At 42.2% G+C, this 22,001-nt stretch overlaps 1 protein-coding gene across 1 annotated transcript in view; it reads left to right on the top strand.

Moving 5' to 3' along the window:
- LOC122549504 (fibrocystin-L) overlaps nt 1–22,001 on the top strand; it is a gene marked incomplete at its 5' end in the record, with an annotated part of 252,804 nt that overhangs the window by 140,465 nt on the left and 90,338 nt on the right. The window contains 6 exons of the mRNA XM_087985858.1: nt 3,475–4,504; nt 11,793–11,984; nt 16,679–16,830; nt 18,281–18,443; nt 19,856–20,009; nt 20,446–20,534. Of these exons, the coding sequence (XP_087841984.1) occupies nt 3,475–4,504; nt 11,793–11,984; nt 16,679–16,830; nt 18,281–18,443; nt 19,856–20,009; nt 20,446–20,534 (1,780 nt within the window). The remainder of the gene's footprint in view (nt 1–3,474; nt 4,505–11,792; nt 11,985–16,678; nt 16,831–18,280; nt 18,444–19,855; nt 20,010–20,445; nt 20,535–22,001) is intronic.

Here is a 22,001-nt window from a genome sequence, read left to right as displayed (position 1 = left end):
CAGACCTATCTCAGATGAAGAAAGAATTGTGGGTAGGGTCTGGTGTAGGTTAAGAACAAGGAATGTTTCACATACCCCACAAATAGAGAGGCATAACCAGGGCCACCCCTCTAACCTGAATAAAATGAGAGGAGTTAAAAGAGAAATTATTCTGGGTGAGGACAAGCTCAGCCAGGAGGAGGAGGACGCTCATTGGTGGGGACAGTTAAGGCCTTTTTCCAGGAAGAAGCAGGGAGCCCTGTGACTATCCTGAAAGGGGATGGACGTGTAAAGGGATTTCACATCGATGGTAAAGAAGAGTCACTAGAGCCCACAAACGGGAAATTCTGAAATTGAAGCAGAGGGTCAGAGGAATTGTGGATGAAAGTGAAAAGGGCTGGACTGTGGGAGAAAAGATTCAAGTGGAGCTAAGAAGAGATGAATTTAGTGAGTCACGAGCAGACAGAAACAATGGGTCTGCCGAGGCAGTCCTGTTTGTGGATTTTGGGAAGGAGGTAGGAGCGGGATGTGTGGAGTTGGGAGACAATGAGCTTGGAGGCGGAAGAGTGCAGGAGATCAGGTGAAATTAAGTTAGTGAGCGTTGTGGACACAACGGCATGATGTTCCTCAGCAGGGTCATGGTTCAAGGGGAGATAGAAAGAGGCATCTGAGAGCTGGAGCCCAGCCTCTGCAAAGTAAAGGTCAGTTCATCAGGCAACAACAGCACCACCCTTGTTGGCAGGCTTAATTACAAAGTCAGGGTTGGATCTGAGAGCGTGCAATGCAGTCAGTTCAGAAAGAGATAGTTTGGAATGGGTAGGGAGGGCAAAGAAATTGAGGTGACTAATGTTACATCAACAGTTCTCAATAAACAGGTCAAGTGCTGGGTAAAGGCCAGAGGAAGGGTTCAGGTGGAGGAAGGGTGCTGAAGGTGGGTGAAAGGCCCCGTGGAATGGGAAGAGGACACTTGTCCAAAGAAATGGGCATGGAGGTGAGAGAAGAAGAGTTCAATGTCAAGTCATGCCTGAAATTCATTAAGGTGGGACTCCGGAAGATAAATCTAAGACCTTGGCTGCATACAGAATGTTCAGATCGAAAAGCAGAAGTTTAGACGGGTTAGTAAATACATGACATGAGATGGGTTTGAGAAAGGGATGCAGTCATAGGGTAGGATAGGGTAGAAAGGTTCCAGAGGTGCATTGGGTATCTCTGAATTGTTGCATCTTGTATTTCTTAATACCTGAAAGGAAAAGAAATCGTTTATTAGAATGTCAAATGACTTAGAGGATGAAGTGGAACTTGGAGACAGGGCAGCAAAGAGCCAGAATCAGGGAGTGTTGATAGGGAGAGAAAGAGAGAAAGAGAGAGAGAGAGAGAGAGAGAGAGGGAGAGAGAGAGAGAGAGAGTGCATATGGTCATGCGTGGCACTGAGTGTGACCTCAGAATGTGGCGATAACAGCTATCAGGGGAACATTAAACATCACAGAGATATATGTGATGCTGGCTGGATTTACCATCAGTTCTGAAGATGGGTCACTGGACCTGAAATGTTAATTGTGATTTCTCTCCATAGATGCTGCCAGACTTGCTGCAATTTTTCAGTAATTCCTGTTTTTATTTCACATTTCCAGCATCTGCAATTCTTTCGGTGTTAGCTTCTTATTACTGATTCCACTATTGCCACATGTGCTCTCCAGACAAAGAAGCATGAATGCTTGGAGTCACGCTCACACAGACCCAAGGTTTTAGGTTTTGCTTTCAGTTGTTGAAGTTGGGCTTTTGGAGGTGAAGCTGCTAGATACAGCTCTCTCTCTCTCTCTCTCTCTGATGTCATAACAAACATGATTTCTCTCTCTGCTTTAGATTAATTCTGTCACTGTTCCTTTCTCCTGGACTGGAGGAGAGAGTAAGTGAGGGAAATCTGTTTTGTTGAATTTGCCTGTTTCAAGTGTGTGTTTATGGGATGCTGCTATATTGGAGCAATTGATGAGTGCTAGTTAAAAAAAATATTATTTTTATTAATAGAATTTTAAACTTTATTTTATGCTAATTCTTTTTTTGTTTATAGTTTAACTGTGGTATACAAATAAAGTGTGTTTTGTTTAAAGGCTAGTAGTTTGACTAATCATATCACATCTGAAACGTAGCACCTTGCACTTGCCTTTGTATAAGATATAAGTTAGGGTCTAGGTTATCTCTTGATATGTTTTGAGGGGATTTGATCTGATCCATAACAATACCCTGAGAACCAATACCCGCCTTCGCCCAACCTCTCTGACCTGATTTCTTTTTACATCCACCCTGACCTACCCTAAATACTCTATTATTTACTTGGCCCCCTTTGCCACTTTGCAATCTGGCACCCTACACACTACTCATTACATCTAATCTGCATGCACCCTTGCCCCTATCAACCACCCACCTCGCATCCTACTATGCTAGCACCTGATCCACTCACTGGCAGACAAACCCCTACCCAGTTGACACCTTAATAACTTACCTGACCCTACTTTTCTATCCACCTGGCACCTAAATTCACATCTTACATACTTATCTTACATACTTATTATTTGATAGCAACTGTCGGTCTAGATCCTTTGTTGTCAGAATACAGCAGCTGACTGCTGTGTAAAGAGGTAATGGTTTTCCTCCCCCTACTCACTTCTCTGACAGTACTATCGAATGGAAGTACAGCTTCACATTTTTAAAGGATCAGAAACTCCTGTGAAAAATTGAAATCTCCCTCTATTTACAAAAAGAAAGACTGCAATCTACACCACTTGGCTGCCACTGCTCAGAAATTCCAGCCCCAATTTTCTGGAACAGATTCTGGATGAGACTGAAGCTAGAGGCTACAACACCAGTGGTGCCTCTCCATGTTTAGCATAGCTGACCAGGTGTTTATCTCCATCTTACCGTCTGCCATTGACTTGTTTAGAAGGAACGAGCTGCCAAAGGAAGTAGTGGAGGCGGGTACAAGTACAAAGTTTGTGAGAAGATTTGTAGCTTGGGTGCTCGTTGTTGTGTACAATATTTAAAAGGTATCTGGATGGGTATATGAATAGGAAGGGTTTCGAGGGATATGGACCTAATGCTGGCAAATGGGACAGGGTCAGATTGGGATGTCTGATTGGTGCAGACATGTTGGAGAGAAGGGTCTGTTTCTGTGCTGTATGACTCTATGATGTCCAAATTAATATTCAAGCCTATTTAAACACGTTATGAACGCACTATCTCTGTCCATCAAATCTTAGAGTTGAATTTTAAACCTGGAGTTTCCAGTCCAAAGGCAGAAATGATACCTACTGCGTGACACAGACTCTGAATTTACCATATTAATGGGACTGTATAAATTAGTTATTGTTTGTAAAGAATACAAAGAGCTTTCATTTCAATAGTGCCATTCACAAACTCTCAATGTTCCAATGCTGCTAGAAAAATGCAAAAGTTTCTTGCCTTTTTCTCTAATGACCTTTTCCTTTTTCTTTTTCCCAGTTATATCATGCGGGACAAGCCTTCCGTTTGGGACGCTACCCAATCCACTGGCACCTTATGGGAGACCTGAGATATAAGTCATATGTGCGAGGTTGTGCGATACACCAAACATTTAACAGGGCTGTTACTATCCATGGTACACACCACCTCCTGGTGGAGGGCAACGTGGCCTACAACATCATGGGAGGAGCGTTCTTCATTGAGGATGGCATTGAACAAGGCAATGTGCTGCAGTACAACCTGGCAGTCATGGTGCGGCAAAGCACCAGCCTACTGAATGATGACCTCACCCCTGCAGCATTCTGGGTGACCAATCCCTCGAACACGATCAGACATAACGCTGCTGCAGGGGGTACACACTTTGGCTTCTGGTACCGTCTCCTGGAGCACCCTGATGGACCTTCCTACACACCTGATGTCTGCCCACGCAACCTACCCCTCGGTCAGTTCTTAAACAACACTGTGCATTCCCAGGGCTGGTACGGACTGTGGATTTTTGAAGCTTATCACCCACAGAAAGGGGGTCAGTGCAACTCCCTGATTGCAGAACCAGCCAGATTTGATTCACTGATCTCATGGAACTGTGAGAAAGGGGCAGAGTGGGTGGAAGGTGGTGCTCTCCAATTCCATAACTTTGTGACGGTCAACAATGAGAAGGCTGGCATAGATATCAAAAGCATCAAGCGCTCCTATGTAAATGAATGGGGAGAGGCCATGGGAGCAATGATCAAGAATGCGACAATTGTAGGTCATGCTGAGGAACTTGATTTTAACACCATCAATTGCACCAGCAAAGGCATTGCTCTGCCACTTTTTGAAGGGTTGACAGTATCAACAGTAAGGTTCGTAAACTTTGACCGGCCAAACTGCATTGCCATGGACCTGACTGAGGTGAAACGGGTTGTGAGCATACAAGGTGACAGTTGGAACGTGAGATTCAGTGGCATTCAGTACTTTAGCACAACCAACAAGGGCGCCTTCTCCCTTGAGAACGATATTGTCCTCCATGATCTGGATGGATCTCTCTCAGGTGAGCTTAAGAGATTCGGGAGAGGGAGGGAGACCAGCTTATGCTCATGCTGGACTATGGCCTGATTGTAAACCCTCTGGTCCTGTTTGTCGATTTTCCCCCATTGATTCTCAGGGGAGTGGAGGGTGGCAGGAGGTAACATAATACATTTTTATATTAGACCTTTTACTCCAATGGTGACATTAGAAAGAGGCAGCACTGGTGAAATTATGTCAGATTTACATAAAGAAACAGGCTATTTAACCATTCTGACCCATGGTGGTGTTTCTGATGCTCTTGAGTCTCCTCCCATTCCTATACATCTCACCCTAGCAGCATATCCATCTAATGCACTTTCCCTGGTGTTTAAATGTTGTGTAAATATATTATTCACCTCAACCACTTTCTGTCTAACAAATTACACATTTTCACAGCTCAATGGAAAAGAAGGTTTCTTCTAAATTCCCCATTAGATTCATTAATCACTGTCTCATATTTATGACCTTTACTTCTAGCCTCAGCCATGAGTAGAAAAATCTTTACTACAGCTAGCCTATCAAGTACATGAATAGGAAAGGTTTGGAGGGGATATGGCCAGGAGCAGGGCACTGGGACTAGTTTAGTTTGCAATTGTGTTCAGCATGGACTGTAGGACTGAAGGTTCTCTTTCCGTGCTGTGTGACTCTATGATCTTAAGGATTTCTACCACCCCATCTTTCTGTTTTCTTGATGAAATGTCCTCAACTTCACTCATTAGCATAAGTCCCAGTTCATAGAACCCCTACAATGTTGACAGAGGCCATTTGACACATCGAGTCAGCACTAACCCTCTAAGAGCAACCCACCCAGACCCATTTACTGGTGGCACGGTGGCTCTGTGGTTAGCATTGCCAGGATTCCCATATTCAATTCCAGCCTTAGATGACTGTGTGGAGTTTGCACATTCTCCCCGTGTCTGCGTGGCTTTCCTTCGGGTGCTCTGGTTTCCTCCCACTGTCCAAAGATGTGCAAGTTAGGTGAATTGGCCCTGCTAAGTTGCCTGTAGTGTTCAGCGGTGTATCAGATAGGTACATTAGTCATGGGAAATGTATGGTTACAGGGTAAAGGGATGGACCTGGATGGGACATTCTTCAGAGGGCCGGTGTGAACTTGTTGGCCTGTTTCCACACTGTAGGTGTTCTATGTTCTATCTCCCCATTTGCTGTTACCCCCCACATTCAGCATGGCCAATCCACCTAACCTGCACATCATTGGTCTATGGGAGGAAACTGGAACACACATGCCAACCCATGCAGCCACAAGAAGTGTCTGCTAGAATCAAATGCAGGTACCTAGGTTGAGCCTGCTAACCAAACTACATAATTGGTATTGAAATAATTGTATCAATGTGCAAAATGTCAGAGGGTGGGTTATGGTAGAGTGCTGTACTGTGAGAGGGACAATGATCAGGGAGTGCAGCACTGTCAGAGGGTTGTTACTGAGGGAGTGCTACAGATGTCTTATGTCCAGTGAGACTTTGAAATACCCCAGTCCATTGTTTGTTCAGATTCCAATGGCTGGTCTGGAGAAAATGCAGGAATTCTCTTCTCCAATAATTGGGCCTCAACTGACAATTTAAAACAAAATGATTTATTTCATCATGTTGATTGTGGGATCTTACTGTATTCCATTGAAAGGTTTCACATACACAACAATAACTAGACTCCAGAGTCATTTGTCTGGTGTGATCTGCAGGTGAAGTGATGAATGTGTTAGATCCATGTGTCTCTTCACTTTTAGCTTTAAGAGAGCAATCTGGGACATTATCTGTGGATTGGTACTCCAACACAATCTGCAACCTCAAGATCTGGCAAATCCCTCACTTTACCATTATTACCAAGACAAGGAGTCACCTCTGGTTCAATGAAGAGTGCAGGAGGGCATATCAGGAGTGTCACCAGACATGTTTAAAAATAAGATGTCAACCTGATGAAACCAAAATACCTTTTTTGCATACCAAATATGATAAGCTGCAAATGATAGACAAAGCAAAGCTGTTCCACATTCTATGGATCTGATCATAGCTCTACAGTTCTGCGTATCCAATTGTGAATTATGGTAAACAATTAAACAACTCTCCGGAGGAGTAATCTTACAAATATACCCCATTCTCAATGACAGATGAGTCATGCTCATCAGTGCAAAAGATATGGCTGAAGCATTTACAATCATCTTCAGCCAGCCATGCCAAGTGAATGATCCATTTCATTCTCCTCTGCAGGTCCACAATATTAGAGACACCAGTCTTCAAACAAGTCAGTTTATTCCATGTGATATTAAGAAGCATGTTCCCTCTAAGCTTTTGCTGTGGAACTTGCTGCACTCTTAGCCAAATTGTACCAGTTCAGCTACAACACAGGTATCTACCCAACAGTGTTGGCCTGTACACAAAAAGAGGACAAATCCAACCTGACTGATTACTGTTCCTTCAGTCTACACTCAGCCATCAGTAAGTGCTATGAAGCAGTTCTGAAGAAGTTTTATACTAGAGTCAACATTAACTCTGTTCCTTTCTCCACAGATGCAGCAAAACCTGCTGAGTTTCTCAAATAGTTCCTGTTTTTATTTCAGATTTTCCCCCTTGCTTTTATTTGAGTGCTCTCAAGCAACACATGCTCAGCCATAGGCTGCTCACTGACACAGAGTGGGTGATCTGCCAAGGCCACAGCTCCTGACCTCATTACAGCCTTGGTTCAAAAATAGGCCAAAGAGCTGAATCCCAGAGATGAGGTAAAAGTGACTGCTCTTGACAAGTCATCATTTGACCATGTGTGTTCATAAAGTCATAGAGATATACAGCACTGAAACAGTGACTTCTGTCCAACTCGTTCATGCTGACCAGATATCCCAAACTAATCTGGTCCCATTTGCAAGCACTTGGCCTATATCCCTGTAAACCCTTCTTATTGATGGGCCCACCCAGATGCCTTTTAAATGTTGTGATGGACTAGACTCCACCACTTTCTCTGGCTTCTTAACCTTTTCATCATACTTTGCTTTTTTTCTCAAAAATAATCCAACCTTCTGATCGGTCACAAACCTTTGTGCAACTCCTTGCTTTTTCTTACATTTTGATACTACCTTTCACTATCTTGCATTGACTGATGATTAATAGCTGCTCATATATTATCATAAAATCATAGAATCACTACAATGTGGAAACAGGCTATTTGGCCCAACAAGTCCACACCAACCCTCCGAACAGTAACCCACCCAGACCCACTCCCCTACTCTATTACTTTACATTTCTCCTAACCAATGCACCTAGCGTATTATACATCCCTGAACATTATGGGCAATTTAGCATGGCCAATTCACCTAACCTGCACATCTTTGGACTGTGGGAGGAAACCAGAGCACCCAGAGGAAGACCACGCAAACACGGGGAGAATGTGCAAACTCCACACATCAGTCACCCGAGGCTGGAATCTGAGAGTTGTTGTCACTTTATTGTTTTGGAACTAGAGTAGCAAAAATATGCCGAAAGAATTTGGCAGAAAATGTGAAATGTGCCATGTCTGAATCTTTTATACAGTTTAACCACAAATAGGTTTCTGATCAAAAATTATTGAGGGTGAAACTTTTCTCTTTGCCATTCAAAAGAATTCCAAGTTTCTGTCTTGCTCCTGCAGCTATAGTGTAAATGTATGCCTGGTCTAAGAACAGTTTCTGGTCAATAGTAACCCCCTCCCAAGATGTTAATTATGCAGAATTCAGCACTGGTAATGCCATTGAGCATCAAGGAGTAATTGTGATTTTTTTTTGTTGGAGATGGTCTTTGTCTGACATTTGCGTGATGTGAATGTTACTTTCCACTTATCAACCCAAGTCTGGATGCTGTCCAGATTAGATTCCCTACAGAATGGAAACAGACCATTCGCCCCAACAAGTCCACACCGACCCTCTGAAGAGTAACCCACTCCCCTACATTTACACCTGACTGATGCACCTAACACAATGGGCAATTTAGCATGGCCATTTCACCTGACATGCACATCTTTGGACTGTGGGAGGAAACTGGAGCACTCAGAGGAAACCCATGCAGACACAAGGAGAACATGCAAACTTCACACAGACAGTCGCCCAAGGCAGGAATTGAACCCGGGTCCCTGGCGCTGTGAGGCAGCAGTGCTAACCACTGAGCCACCGTGCCGCATTTGGTTATCTCTAGGCTCGCAAATGGTGCTGAACATTTTGCAATCGAAGTATGTCCACTTCTGACCTTAACAGGAAAGAAGATCATTGATGAATCAACTGAAGATGGTCAGGCCTAGGACACTCCCCGGAAGAACTCCTGCAGTGACGTTCCACAACTGAGATGACGAGCCTCCAACAACTGGGCAGCATGGTGACTTGGTGGTTAGCACTGGTGCCTTACAGCACCAGGGTTTAATACCCCCCCTCAGGAGACTGTGCACACTCTGCACAAGCAGTCTCCCAGCATATGTGTGGGTTTCCTCCCACAGTCTAAGGATGTGCAGATTAGGTGGATTGTCCATGCTAAATTGCCATAGTGGCCAGGGATGTATAGGTTTGGTGAATTCGCCATGCGAAATTCAGGATTACACTGGTTGGGGGTTTCAGGTGGATAGGGTGCTCTTTGGTGGATCAGTGTGGACTCAATGGACCGAATGGCCTGCTTCCACACTGTAGAGGTTATATGATTCCTCAACTATCTTCTTGTGCACTCAGTAAGAAACTAAACAATCACTGATGTGAGAGATGTCAGTGAAAAAGCACTTTAATGCTAATCTTGAATATTGTGATTGAAATTAGTCAGCTAGACCTGGATGACAAAATGAATATCCATTTAAGTGCTGCTTACTGACTTTCCAATGATTACCAAATTAAAGTTACTACACAACTGAAAGAGAAAAAAATGCTCATGACTTCCTTTGAATACTTTCATTGCCTAGGCCAGCTATTGTCCATATTTAATTGTCCCCGAGAAGGTATTGGTGAGCTTGAATCACTGCAGTTTGTGTGGTGTAGATGCACCCACTGTTAAGCAATTCCAGGACTATGATCATGCAAAATGAATGGAGCAAATATATAAGTCAGGATAATAAGCAGTTTGAAGTTCAACTTACAGTTGGTAATGTGCCCATGAATCTGCTGCCTTTGTCCTTCACGATGTTGAGGTTAAGAAACCCTCACAAAACTAAAGTCAGTGGGAAACAGGAGAAAACTCTCTGCTTTCTGTAGTTAATAAAGAAGATCATTGTCAATGCTGGCCATCAATCACATCTATGCAGGAGTTCCTTAGGGTAGTGTCCTGGGCCTAACTATCTTCAGCTGCTTCATCAATGACCTTTCCTCCAACATAAGGTCAAAACTGGGGACATTAACTGATGATTGCACAATATTCAGCACCATCCATGATGCCTCAGGTATTGAAACAATCTATGTCCAAAATACAGCAAGATCCAGACAGTATCTAAGTTTGGGCTGACAACTAACATTTGTGCCAAACAGGTATCGGGCAATGACCATCTCCAATGCGATATGCTAACCGTCATTTCTTGACATTCACTGTTGTTACCATCACTGAATCCTCATTATCAACGTCCCGAGGGTTACCATTGGTTAGAAGTTGACTGGGCGAACCATATAAATGATGACAAAAGCAGATTAGAGGCTAGGAATCCTATAGTAAGTAACTCACCTCCTGATTCACTAAAACCTGTCCACCATCTACAAGGCACAAGTCAGGTGTGTGATGAAATACACCCCTCTTACCTGAAGCAGTGTGGCTTCTACAACACTCAAGCTTAACACCATCCAGCTAGTGACATTCACATCTTGTGTTTGAATAAGAAGAACCTAAACAAGCTGATAAAGAAAGTTCTTTATTACTTTTCTCAATTTCAGAGCAATCCAGGGAGCTTCATGGCCAGCAGCACCCTCCTGGTACATAGTCACTGTTGTAATGTAGGAAACACACCAGCCAAATTAAAATAACTAAGTGACAATGACTAAATTAATCAGTTTTTTTTCTTGTTTGCTGTGGGATAAATTTTGGCCAGGAAACTAGGGTTAATTCCCTGCTTTTCCTTCAAATAGTTGCTACAGAATAATTAATTTCTTCCTGAGGGGTATACTAATTGTTCGATGATTTGTGCAAATACTGTGCAGTGCTCTTCAGCCTGAATTGTTTTCTGCCCTAAGGAGAAAGTGAGGACCGCAGATGCTCTACAGTCAGACTTGATAAAACGTGGCATTGGAAAAAACACAGCAGGTCGGGCACCATCCGAGGAGTAAGAGAGTCAACATTTCAGGCAAAACTATTCTTTAGGATGGGGATGGGGAAGGGGGCTGAGATATAAATAGGGGGAGAGGAGGTGGAGCTAGGGGAAAGGTAGTTGGATTGGTTATAGGTGGGCAAAGATAGAAAGTTATGTTGATACATTCGGGGGAAGTGTGGAGCAGATAGGAGGGAAGGAAAGTTGGACAGGTAGGTCAGGTCAAGAGGGCGGATCTAAGTCACAGAGTTGGATCTGGGATGGAGTTAGGCGGGTATTGTTGGGAGACTTAGAAACTGGTGAATTCAATGTTCATGCTGTGTGATTGTAGGCTCCCAAGGCTGAAGATAAGGTGTTTATTCTCCAGTTTGTGGGTGGCCTCGTATCAGTGGTGGAGGAGGAGGCCCAGATTGGATATGTCCTCGGAGGAGTGGGAGGGCACATTAACCAACCCCACCTTCCTGTGACCATCCACTTCAAACCACCCCCCCCCCCACACTATCCTGAGGACATATGCATTCCTCCTCCACAAGGCCATCCGCAAAGTGAAGGAGGAACACCTCATTTTCTGCCCAGGAGCCTACAACCACATGGAATAAATATTGAATTCACCAGTTTCCAGGCCTCCCCTTCCCCCTACCCCATTCCAGACCCAACCTGCTGACTCAGATCCTCCCTGTTGACCTGACCTGCCTGTCCATCTTCCTTTCCACCTATCTGCTCCACACTTTCCACCGACCTATCACCATCACCTCCTACCTTTGCCTACCTATTACCATCCCGCCTACCTTTCCCTTTGCCCCCCCTCCTTTATCTCTCAGCCCACTTCCCCCTCCCCAGCCTGAAGGAGGGTTATGCCTGAAACATTGACGGTCTTGCTGCTCAGATGCTGCCTGACCGGCTGTGGTTTTTCTAGCACCACACATCACTTCTGCTCTAAGGAGAAATATAGAAAGAGGACCTTCATGCAATCGCTAAATTAACACAGACTATATCTGACTAATGTGTAATCCAACTCTCTTTCACAGGTTACCCTGGTAACAAGGTGCTTCCGTACAGCTCACTTTTGGATCCGGCTCGATGTCACCCATCGGCAGAGTGGAGCCATATGTACCCCGGTGTTGTGTGTGATGCCACTGTTACCATCCATCGCTTGGCTTTGTCTCAGCCTTCACCACTTGCATTGAGAGAGAAGGAACTCATCCTATCAAATTCTCACGGTGTGTACTTGTTCTGCTCTTGGTCTCTCCAGGTAGAAATCACTAGGTCACCTTGGCCTGTTGCAGCTGACCATTAGAATTACTCCAGTTGATAGCAGGGCAGCTGATCAAAAGCTCAGTTGAAGAGGTAGATTTTCAGGAGCATCTTAAAGGAGGAGAAAACAAGGGAGAGAAGGAAGACATTGAAATGTTTATGCTCAAAGCACTTGAAGGTATACCTATCAGAATCATGGAAATTTGGGATGAACAATGCTTGCAGGAGGATGCAGAGCTCAGCTGATTGTAGGGTTAGAGATAATGATTGGCAGGGACAAGGCAATGGAGGGATTTTAATGTGTGGGTAAGAATGTTAGCTGGTCTTATCCCCCATGGTAGTTCACATTGTTCATTGCAGTGTATAATCATGTTCCCTAACAAGTTCAAAGATACTTTATAATTCATGTTGGTGCAAAGACTTCTCACAAATTGTTCCTAATGTACAATTGCATTTTAAAACGCTGTGTTAGTTTTCCAACATAAATATACTCAGCTGAAACCTTGGCATGTTTAGTCAGGCTAAAGACATTGAGTAAAAACATAGAACAGAAAGGTTGTAAGATCTGGTGGAGGCAAGGGGAATGCAGGAAGAGGAGACTACATGATATAGACTTAGTGTGTCATTGGGAACTTGGTTTACATGGTAAATTAGTGTTCATTCTTCTACATTTTTCTCAGCCTCTCATTATTACTTGGAAACACAGGTTCATACCAGAAATAGAAGGAAACCTGGAGACAACAGTGAGAGTTTGGAGAATTGAGGTGGGTAGGAGAAGGATAGTAGTGGGACTGAGGATTCAGTGCATATCAAAGAATATTGAAATGTGACGCGGTGGCGAAGGGGGTCAGCAAAGGATTGGTTGATGAGCATGTTCATTTATATTCATTTATCTACACTAGAGCATTTCACCCAGGGTGACTATCATGTTAATTGACATAAGAATGTAAGCAAATACACGACAGATACATTAATTCAAATTTGTTCATCGAACACAATGGGGATACCAAGCTCACTGATTTATTCCAGCCTTTTGTTTTTCTGAGAACCCACTATGATCCACAGTAACTACATCTACAGAAAGAAGAGAGATGTGATTGCATGAAGCAGGGATGAAAATTAAGAAGGTCAAAATGGAGACACCTCATTTTTTGCAGTTGTCCAACAGGATTCAGGTTCCTGCAACTGCATAGTTTAGAGCGAGGGCTACAGGCCTCACTTTTAACCATGAAGCTGCAGGAACCTGGTTCCTGTTGGACAATTGCACATGGTGAGGTACTGATAGCACTTTGGTATGAGGAGTTGTTCAACTGGGACAAGTAAATAGCAATGTGGTGATAATTAGGGACAGTATAGTCAAAAACACAATTCTCTGTAGCAGAGACTAAGAGTCCAAAAGGGTCAGTTCCAGTGCCAGGATTCTGGACATTTGTTCAGAGATTGAGAGAAATTTGCAGTTGGAGTGGGAGGATCCGGTTGTCAGGATTCAGGTGTCCAGATGATGAAGATAAGACTAGAGAGGTAGTGGAGTGTTGGCACAATATCAGGGAAACTGGGAATAGTACCATTAGGACAGTCTTTCTTTGAACTGTGGTATGGATCAGTCCTAAAAGCAGAGTGGTAGAGAAGATTTAACTAAACAGTCAGGTAAAGATCACTTGAAAGTATATGTGCTAAAGAGAGAGGATAAGGCCGTAGAGCAGGATTCCAACACAGTAAATGATAACCAGAATGTGATGTGACAGGACAGATTGAATAAACTTAATAATGTTCCAGAGGATAAGGCTGGAGTTTCAATCTTTGTAAAAAGTCAGAATTAAAGGTACTGTATCAGAATGCTCACAACATTCGTAACAAGCAGAAGAAATATGTATTCATGACTTGATAGCCACTCAGACTAATCTGAATTTTGTTACAACCAGATTAGAAGAGTGAACAGGTTGCCCTCCTTTCAATGTCCTTGGTTTTGTTTAGAAATCTTTTCAAAATAGATTTATGTTCATTTTACAAGGCTATACCTTTCTCCAATTAAAATGTAGTTAACTATTTTTTACTGCAAGCAATAAAGAGTCAATAACAGTCCTTTGGGTGTCCTTGAGTCATTAGATTTCAAACCAGACCAAGATTGGTTAGTTGGTTTCCTGGAGATGGTCAGCAGTAGTGAGTATTAGAGCAATTTTTTAAGCTTTCAGTTACCTGATTCTTCTTCCCAGTCAGTGCTTAAAGTGTCACAGCCTTCTGAAGAGAACTCTTCTCACTCTGTAATCAAGTTGTGTTTTATAATTCCACTTCCTACTGGTCAGCTGCAGACCTCTTTGAAAAACCAGTTGGTCATTTAATTGAAATCTGCTGAAATTATTGTGTCCCTGTGGTGTCATTACTAATTTGTGAAAACTCTAATTTTACTATAAATTAAATAGATGCGGGCCTTTTTGCACCTTCATGGGGCTTGTCTATCTAATTTCATTGCCTTTGGGGAAAGTGTTAATTTCACATCATGTTGTGTTTAATGTCATGCATATTGGCTTCTAAAATCTGGCCAACTTGTATAGATCAGGTAAATAATATTTCCATCCACAAATGTGCTAAATATTAAATCAGCTGATAGAATTTATATCATCCTGACAATATTTAAGGCTCTTTGACATTTAGAAGGACAGGAAGTTAGGAACAATGGTGGACAAGGTGGTTTGTGAATTAATGATGGCATTGGTACAGTAGTAAGAGATAAAGTTAAATCAGTTTGGGTAAAGAATAAGCAAAGATAAAGAGTCACTTTTGGGAAAACTTTATTACCTCAAAAAAAGGTATTGCAATAATTGGGTGAGTCTAATCTAGGAATGAATGAATCAGATTGACAAATTAGATCATTTTATTGGGTGCGAAACGTTCCGCAAGTAGGCGGCCTGTCTCCCCAATATAGAACCCGATGTGGCCTCCTCTATATTGGGAAGACAGGCCAACTACTTGCGGAACGTTTCAGAGAACACCTCTGGGACACCTGGACCAACCAACCCAACCACCCTGTGGCTCAACACTTCAACTTCCCCTCCCACTCCTCCAAGAACATGCAGGTCCTTGGACTCCTCCATCGCCAGACCATAGCAACACAACGGCTGGAGAAAGAGTGCCTCATCTTCCGCCTAGGAACCCTCCAACCACAAGGGATGAACTCAGATTTCTCCAGTTTCCTCATTTCCCCTCCCCCCACCTTGTCTCAGTCCCAACCCTCGAACTCAGCACCACCTTCCTAACCTGCAATCTTCTTCCGGACCTCTCCGCCCCCACCCCCAATCCGGCCTATCTCCCTCACCTTATCACCCTCACCTTAACCTCCTTCCACCGATCACATTTCCAACGCTCCTCCCCCAAGTCCCTCCTCCCTACCTTTTATCTTAGCCTGCTTGGCACAATTTCCTCATTCACATTAATTTCACATCATGTTGTGTTTAATATCATGCATATTGGCTTCTAAAATCTGGCCAACTTGTATAGATCAGGTAAAACGTCGATCCTCCTGCTCCTTGGATGCTGCCTGACCTGCTGCGTTTTTCCAGCAACGCATTTTCAGCTAAATAGGACCTAAACTGACTCGAGTTTAAAAATGGAGAGATAATGTGATTGAATCATATAATGTCTTGAAGGGATTGGACACATATGAAGCTGAGAGCATTTTTCCTTTTGTGGGAGCTGACAATAAGAGGTCTCAGTTTAAAAATCAGGATATGCATTTAAATAGGACGAATCTTTTTCTTTCAGCGGGTAGACTCTGACATTCTATTCAGAGGGTAGAATGTCTTTACAATTCTCTTCCCCAGTGAGCAGTGAAGTCTGCATTATTGCATATATTTAAGATTGACGTAGAAACATTTTTGATTATCAAAGGAGTTGAAGATTATTGGTATAGAGCGGAAAGTGGAGTTGAGGTCCTGATCAGATCACCCATGATATTAACAAATGGCCAAGCAGGTTTGAAGGGCTGAATGATCAATTCCAAATTCATTGTGTTTAAAGAAGCTATTAAAAAAAAAAGAAACATATTTGGGTATATATAATGATATTGACTAATGTGTTTCTTTCTAAATGTATTATTTGTTTACAGTTTTATCAAAGATATATGTTTCAGTTACTACTTTTCCCTTAAAGTAAAAGCTGTAGAGTTTTAAAAACCAAAGTAATGAGGAGTCGAGAGATCTGAAGTAAAAGCAGAAAGCGCTGGAGGAAGACAGGAAGCATCCGGGGAGCTGCTTTGGAAGAAGTCATGTCAGACTCACAAAGTTAATTCTTTTTTCACTCTCCACACATTCTGCTGGACCTGTTACATTTGTTCATTACTTGCAGCTTTTATTCTAGTGTTTCATCAACATATTTTGGCAAACAACTGATTATGTTGAAAATCCCTATTATAAAACTTCCATAGGCAAACACCCTCTCAACTGTTAGCAAGTCTTGATCACACAAAGTAAGATTTGTAAACAGGAAGATTTTAAGATCTTTATTAATATGTGTGTATTCAAATTATGTCATATATACTGATTAGAAAATTAGAATGGAATAACCTGTTCACTCTGGACTGATCAAATGTGGACCTCTATTATATGTTTAATTCAAATGAATGAGGTTGTTGACTTTGTTTCTGTTCTCTGATGTGTTGATGTAGGAAACAGTGTCATCCAATATAGGTCCGCGCGTAACATCAAAAACTGTGGTTGGGTGGCTCTTATTCCAAACAATGAGATCTTAAACTTGCACTTCAAGGACATCAACTATATCACCAATATCTCTTACAAGGCCACATTCCATCACTTCAAGGTATTTATGAATCTTATTTAAAGGAGAGTTCAATAATGGGTTAAATGTTGTTGCATTACTTACTCGAAGACATTGCTCATGTATTCTGCAAACTCACAACAATTCCTGTCCTTACTTTCAGATCAATCCATGGCCTCACACTCTCCCTTTCTTAGAAGTCTCCTCCATCTTCACAACTCTTCAACACCCACAATGCTCTAGTTTTGAATCTTGTACATATTCCAGTTCCATCGCACCATCACTGGTGGCCTTTAGCTTCCTGTACTTAATGATCTGAAATTCCCACCATGAACCTCCTCACCTTTAAGATCTTCCTTGAAATTTGGTATTTTGATCAAGTGTTTGGTAGCCTGCCCTAATATTGCTGCTTCAATGCTAAATGTGAGTTGAGACTCTGTTTTTAGCACTCTTGCCTATGGATCTGTAAATAGAGAATTTACTGCTCCAGAGACTTGGGTTCTGTTGCCATGGTCAGAACCAAGGAGTCTTTGGTCTCTGTTAAATACTGGTGTATTAATGCAGGACCATGTGGCCCACAAAGTGAGAATATTGCCAATGCACACTGAGCAAATATGACCATCTGGCATATTCCAGCAAACCCAATGAAACAAATTATTTTAACGATGATGACTGAAGTCAGCAATTGGGGATCCTGGGTGAACAACCAGCAAGGGCAAGCAGTACCATAGGTGTGCCTCCTTGTCCACTGGTAATGAGGAGCCCCCTCACTGACCCAGCAAACATTGATAGGGTTGTAGTTGCAGATTCAATTACCTTTATCACCCCTGTAGGCTTTTGCCATTTCTTTGTTGGTGAAGAGAAGCCAATAAGGGTCCCAACTTGGTGCCATGAAATTATTCTTTTGGTTTATCCTAAGTTCTTAATTGCATGTTTTTAAAACAAGCATTTTTCATGAATCTGGGACCCATTTAATAAGTGTCACATTTAAATGTATAAATGAAGAGCTTGGGCTCTTAATATAGGTCTGTAGTTGAACAGAAGAGTGGTGGAGAATGGTTGAATAAGTTATGTGGAAATGTTCAGGTTCCAACCAAGAGTTTTAAAGGTCCCTGATCCATAGGAAAGGAGAAGAAGGAAGGCAGGAAGAAGAATGAAGGAAGGATGATCAGCAGGAGGAGAGGAAGAAGAGAAAAGGAAAAGAGAGTTGGGGGAATAGAAGAGACATGAATATAGGAGAAAGGAGACAAGAGGCGAGGGAAAGAGTGCGATGTATGCAAGGTAAGGTGAAGAGGAGAGAGAAGGACAAGATGAAGAGAAGCAAGGCAAGGGGGAAGAATATGGAAGAGAGGAGAGAAACATAGTGGTGCTGCAAGGGAGAAGAGAGAGACACAGAGGAACAGGGAAGTGAGCAGTTCTCTGGTTTGAAAGCTTTGGAAAAACTTTCATTTTGCAGTTTGAGGTAATTGGTAATGTTCTGTTTCATTTTTAGGACAATGATTCAATTGTAATATCCCATAAATTCATCCATCAACCAGACTATTTCAAGATCATGAATCCAGTTCGGAATAATTCACTCCACCCTCTCAGTTGGGCCAGCAACCAGAATGGCGATTGGTACTTCGACCAGGAGAATTTGACCCTGTATTATCTGAGTAAGGTTATGAACATTGACTGCACTTTACAAACAAACTCACTGGCTGTCAAGAACCTTGTCATGGGTGTGGGGTAACTGATATTTTCGTGATGGGGGAGGGGATTTTGGTGAGTTTGTGGTGACTTTGGAACCTGGAGTTAGGGGAACATGAAACTCCCAGGGGTAAATAGACTATATTAGAAGGATTTCAGGCCATGCCAGGAATATTAGCCCAGCTATTCCAATGGCCAGAGAGTTATTGAAGCTGTATAGTTTGCAGGTGTGTGCTCGGACCATGCAGAATTCCAAATGCAGCTGACTCCATCAGAACCAGCTGTGAAATATAGCGACTCCCTCCATTTGGAACTCTCTGAAAGAGTCTGATAACACTGAAGAATTTACAAGGCTCTGATTCTGTTTAGCTTTGGAAAAGTTAAGAAAACTAAAGCCTCCCGTACTCACCATTAACCCTAGAATTGCACTTCCTTCAACCCTTTACATTCTGTGGACGCATTGCAATCACACCCTTAACAGAACAGTAGCCTCACTTAACTCCTAATGAACCCAATACCCCCTTTCCCTCTACCCAACCCCCAGCCACCTAACCCCACCCTTCCAACTCTGGATCTATTGTTTCTCCCATTTGTGCAAAGCCTCCTAGCCCTGAGACCACTGACCTGCCAGACCCAAGACCTTGCCCATTGGCCTTTGCTCCACTCATCCTGACCCAAGATCCAGCCACCACTAAGATTCTCCCTCACCCCTTTATTCCAGCTTGACCCCCACACCCCAATAGTACCCCTGTTACCCTTGACCTACTCATTTATTTACCTGGCATATTATTTGGCTGGCATCCCTATACCCTATCCACAGAGCACCCTAACCAACTGGCATCCTAAGTCCACATTTTCCTTACATACTGACCTTTTCACAGTGTCTGGCTGTGCTTCTGGATGTTTAAATCAGAGAACACAGCCCACTATAAACTAGAGTTTCTGACCACCATCATAATATCTGGGTCAGTGTCTTGAAAATGACTTTTCCTCATCTATTTAAAAGAGACAATTTGCTTGCAAAAGCAAAATTGTTTTAAATAATGTTCCCATTTTCTGATAATGGGTATATTTTCCAAAAGGAACATTACACTTTGTTCCTTATTCTGGATTTACATTTGTGCTGTGTAAACACATGGTACCCACACAGGACCTGGGGAAGTTCAGTACATGTACAGCTGTCCACATTCAAATCCACTTAAAATACTCAAAGGAGAGATCACAATTCCAGAATTATGTTTCAAAACTTTCTGCTTTGAAAGTCACAAGAAATGCCATTTGCTTTGTCTTAGTCTATCTGTTGTTCCCTTTATATTGCTGCAGAGTGGCATGTTGTTAAAATATTACCAGTTCCTGATATCATTCAATAACATTTCAGTTTCAGGAAGGGGAGTTTCAGAGCGACACAGCTTTCAGTCAAACCTCGACCCAACAATGGTTGACATCGATGCTCAGTTTCGAGTATTCCGCTGCTTTTACAAGAACTGTGAGCCACCTTCCAGATACACAGAGATCAATGCATCTAATTATGTGTAAGACATTACATGGGGTAAAACTAGTGAGGATAGAGGGGAGATGATTAATATTCAAACAAATCTCTCAACTGATTGTTGCAATTGATTCACAGAACCTTAGAGCACATGTAACCATTGTGCTGGCTTTCTTCAAGAGCTATCTCATTAATCCCACTCTTTTGGTTCTTCCTGCAAACAGTTCCCCTTTTTTAATATTTCTCAAATTCTCTGTTAAAAACTACTACTGAATTTGCTTTCCCCACCTTTTCAAATAACATGTTCCAAATCATAGCCAAAGAATGTGTGAAAACTTTTTCATTTCCCATCTGTTTAACAATTGCTTCCTTGACTTCAAAACTTTAAATACTTTATGCATCTAATTTCAATTATTTTACATTTGATCAACAATTAGAGACAGGAACCTTTGTCATTCTCAAAGACGTTTTTTTTCCAGAACTTGGTCAAACTCATCGTTCTGGGAATCAAGGCCAGAATCCAATAACACCGTTCCCACTGAAGGTAGCAGCGTGGTGATCGAACAAGGTACAGTCAAAACCAATCAGTTCCCTAATCACAGGGTACAATCCCTAACCCATAAATCACAAAAAACAAGCATACAAATTCACTGAGTAATAGGGAACGCAAATGGAATGTTGTTTTTTTTTTATTTTTAAAGAAATAGATTTTATAGATAGGAGGTTTCACTAAAACTACAAGGCACCAGTCAGACCACAAGCTGGAATACAGTGAACAGTTTTTGTCCTCTTATCTCAGGATAAACATACTGGCATTGGAGACAATCTGAGAAAGTTCACTAGTTGATCCTGGGTGCGTAGGGATTTTCTTATGAGGAGAGGTTTAATAGGTTGGGCCTGTACTCAATGGAATTCAGAAGAATGTGAGGAGACCTTATTAAAATATTTGAGAATCTTAGGGATGGCTTAACAGGGTGATGTGGAAAGATGGTTTCCCTGTGGGAGTCTATAAGAACAGAGGATATAATGTCAGAGAAAGGGATCACTCATTTAAGACTGAGAGGGGGAGGAATCTCTTCTCTTAAAGATAGTGAATCTGTGGAATTCTTTACAGTGGAGTTCGTAGAGCCTAGGTCATTAAGTATATTCAAGGCTAGAATAGACAGATAAAGAAAATTACAGCACAGGAACAGGCTCTTCACCCTTCCAAGTCTCCAAGATGTTTAGTCAATAAGGGAATCAACATTTATGGGGAAAAAGCAGGAAAGTGGAGTTGAGTATTATATTGCAGTCATGATCTCAGTGAATGGTAAGCAGATTCAATGACCCACTTCTTCTGCTATGCTTTAAGGTCTAAACCAATGTCCCCAGTCCCAGAGTACACTCTTTAAACCATAAAAGTTCAGAAACATAGAAACTAAGAACATAAATAGGCTGTTCAATCCATCAAGCCTACTAACATGATCATGCCATATGCCAAGTCTCGTCCAAAACTCCCATGACTTTAGCTTCTAGACATTTATTCATTTTTTTTATAAATACACTTGGTGACTTTGCTGCACAGTCTTCTGTGGTTGGGAATTCCATCTGTTCACCACACTCAGTGAAGAAATTTCTCCTATTTCAGTCTGAAATGGCCTACCACACATCCTAACACCATAATCCTTTGTTCTGGATCATCCAGCCAGGAGAGACATCATCCCTGCATCCAGTCTGTTCTGCCCTGACAGAATTTTATGTATTTCAGTTAGATCCCCTCTCAATCTTCTAAACTCCAGTAAATGCAGGAACACTCAACCTGCTTTCTCCGCATACAACAAAGCAATTACCTTAATTCCAGAGAACACTCCCAATCCAATTTTCCTCCTCCTAAATTACAGTGCTTAAAGTAATTTCCCTAAATCCAATGTTCATTCCCTAGAACAATGTTGTTAATCCCAGAATACACTCCCAAAATCAATTTCCCTCATCCTGGACTACACTAGGAAGTATAAATCTGAAGCTGAAATGATTTCGTGTTATATTAAGTGATGCC

Source organism: Chiloscyllium plagiosum, unplaced genomic scaffold (assembly GCF_037043375.1).
Source record: "Chiloscyllium plagiosum isolate Xiang-an unplaced genomic scaffold, Cpla_swu_hap1 HiC_scaffold_4, whole genome shotgun sequence".
NCBI classification, from domain to species: domain Eukaryota; kingdom Metazoa; phylum Chordata; class Chondrichthyes; order Orectolobiformes; family Hemiscylliidae; genus Chiloscyllium; species Chiloscyllium plagiosum.
Note: the sequence above shows the minus strand (reverse complement) of the source record. Positions and strands in the feature narration are given on the sequence as shown.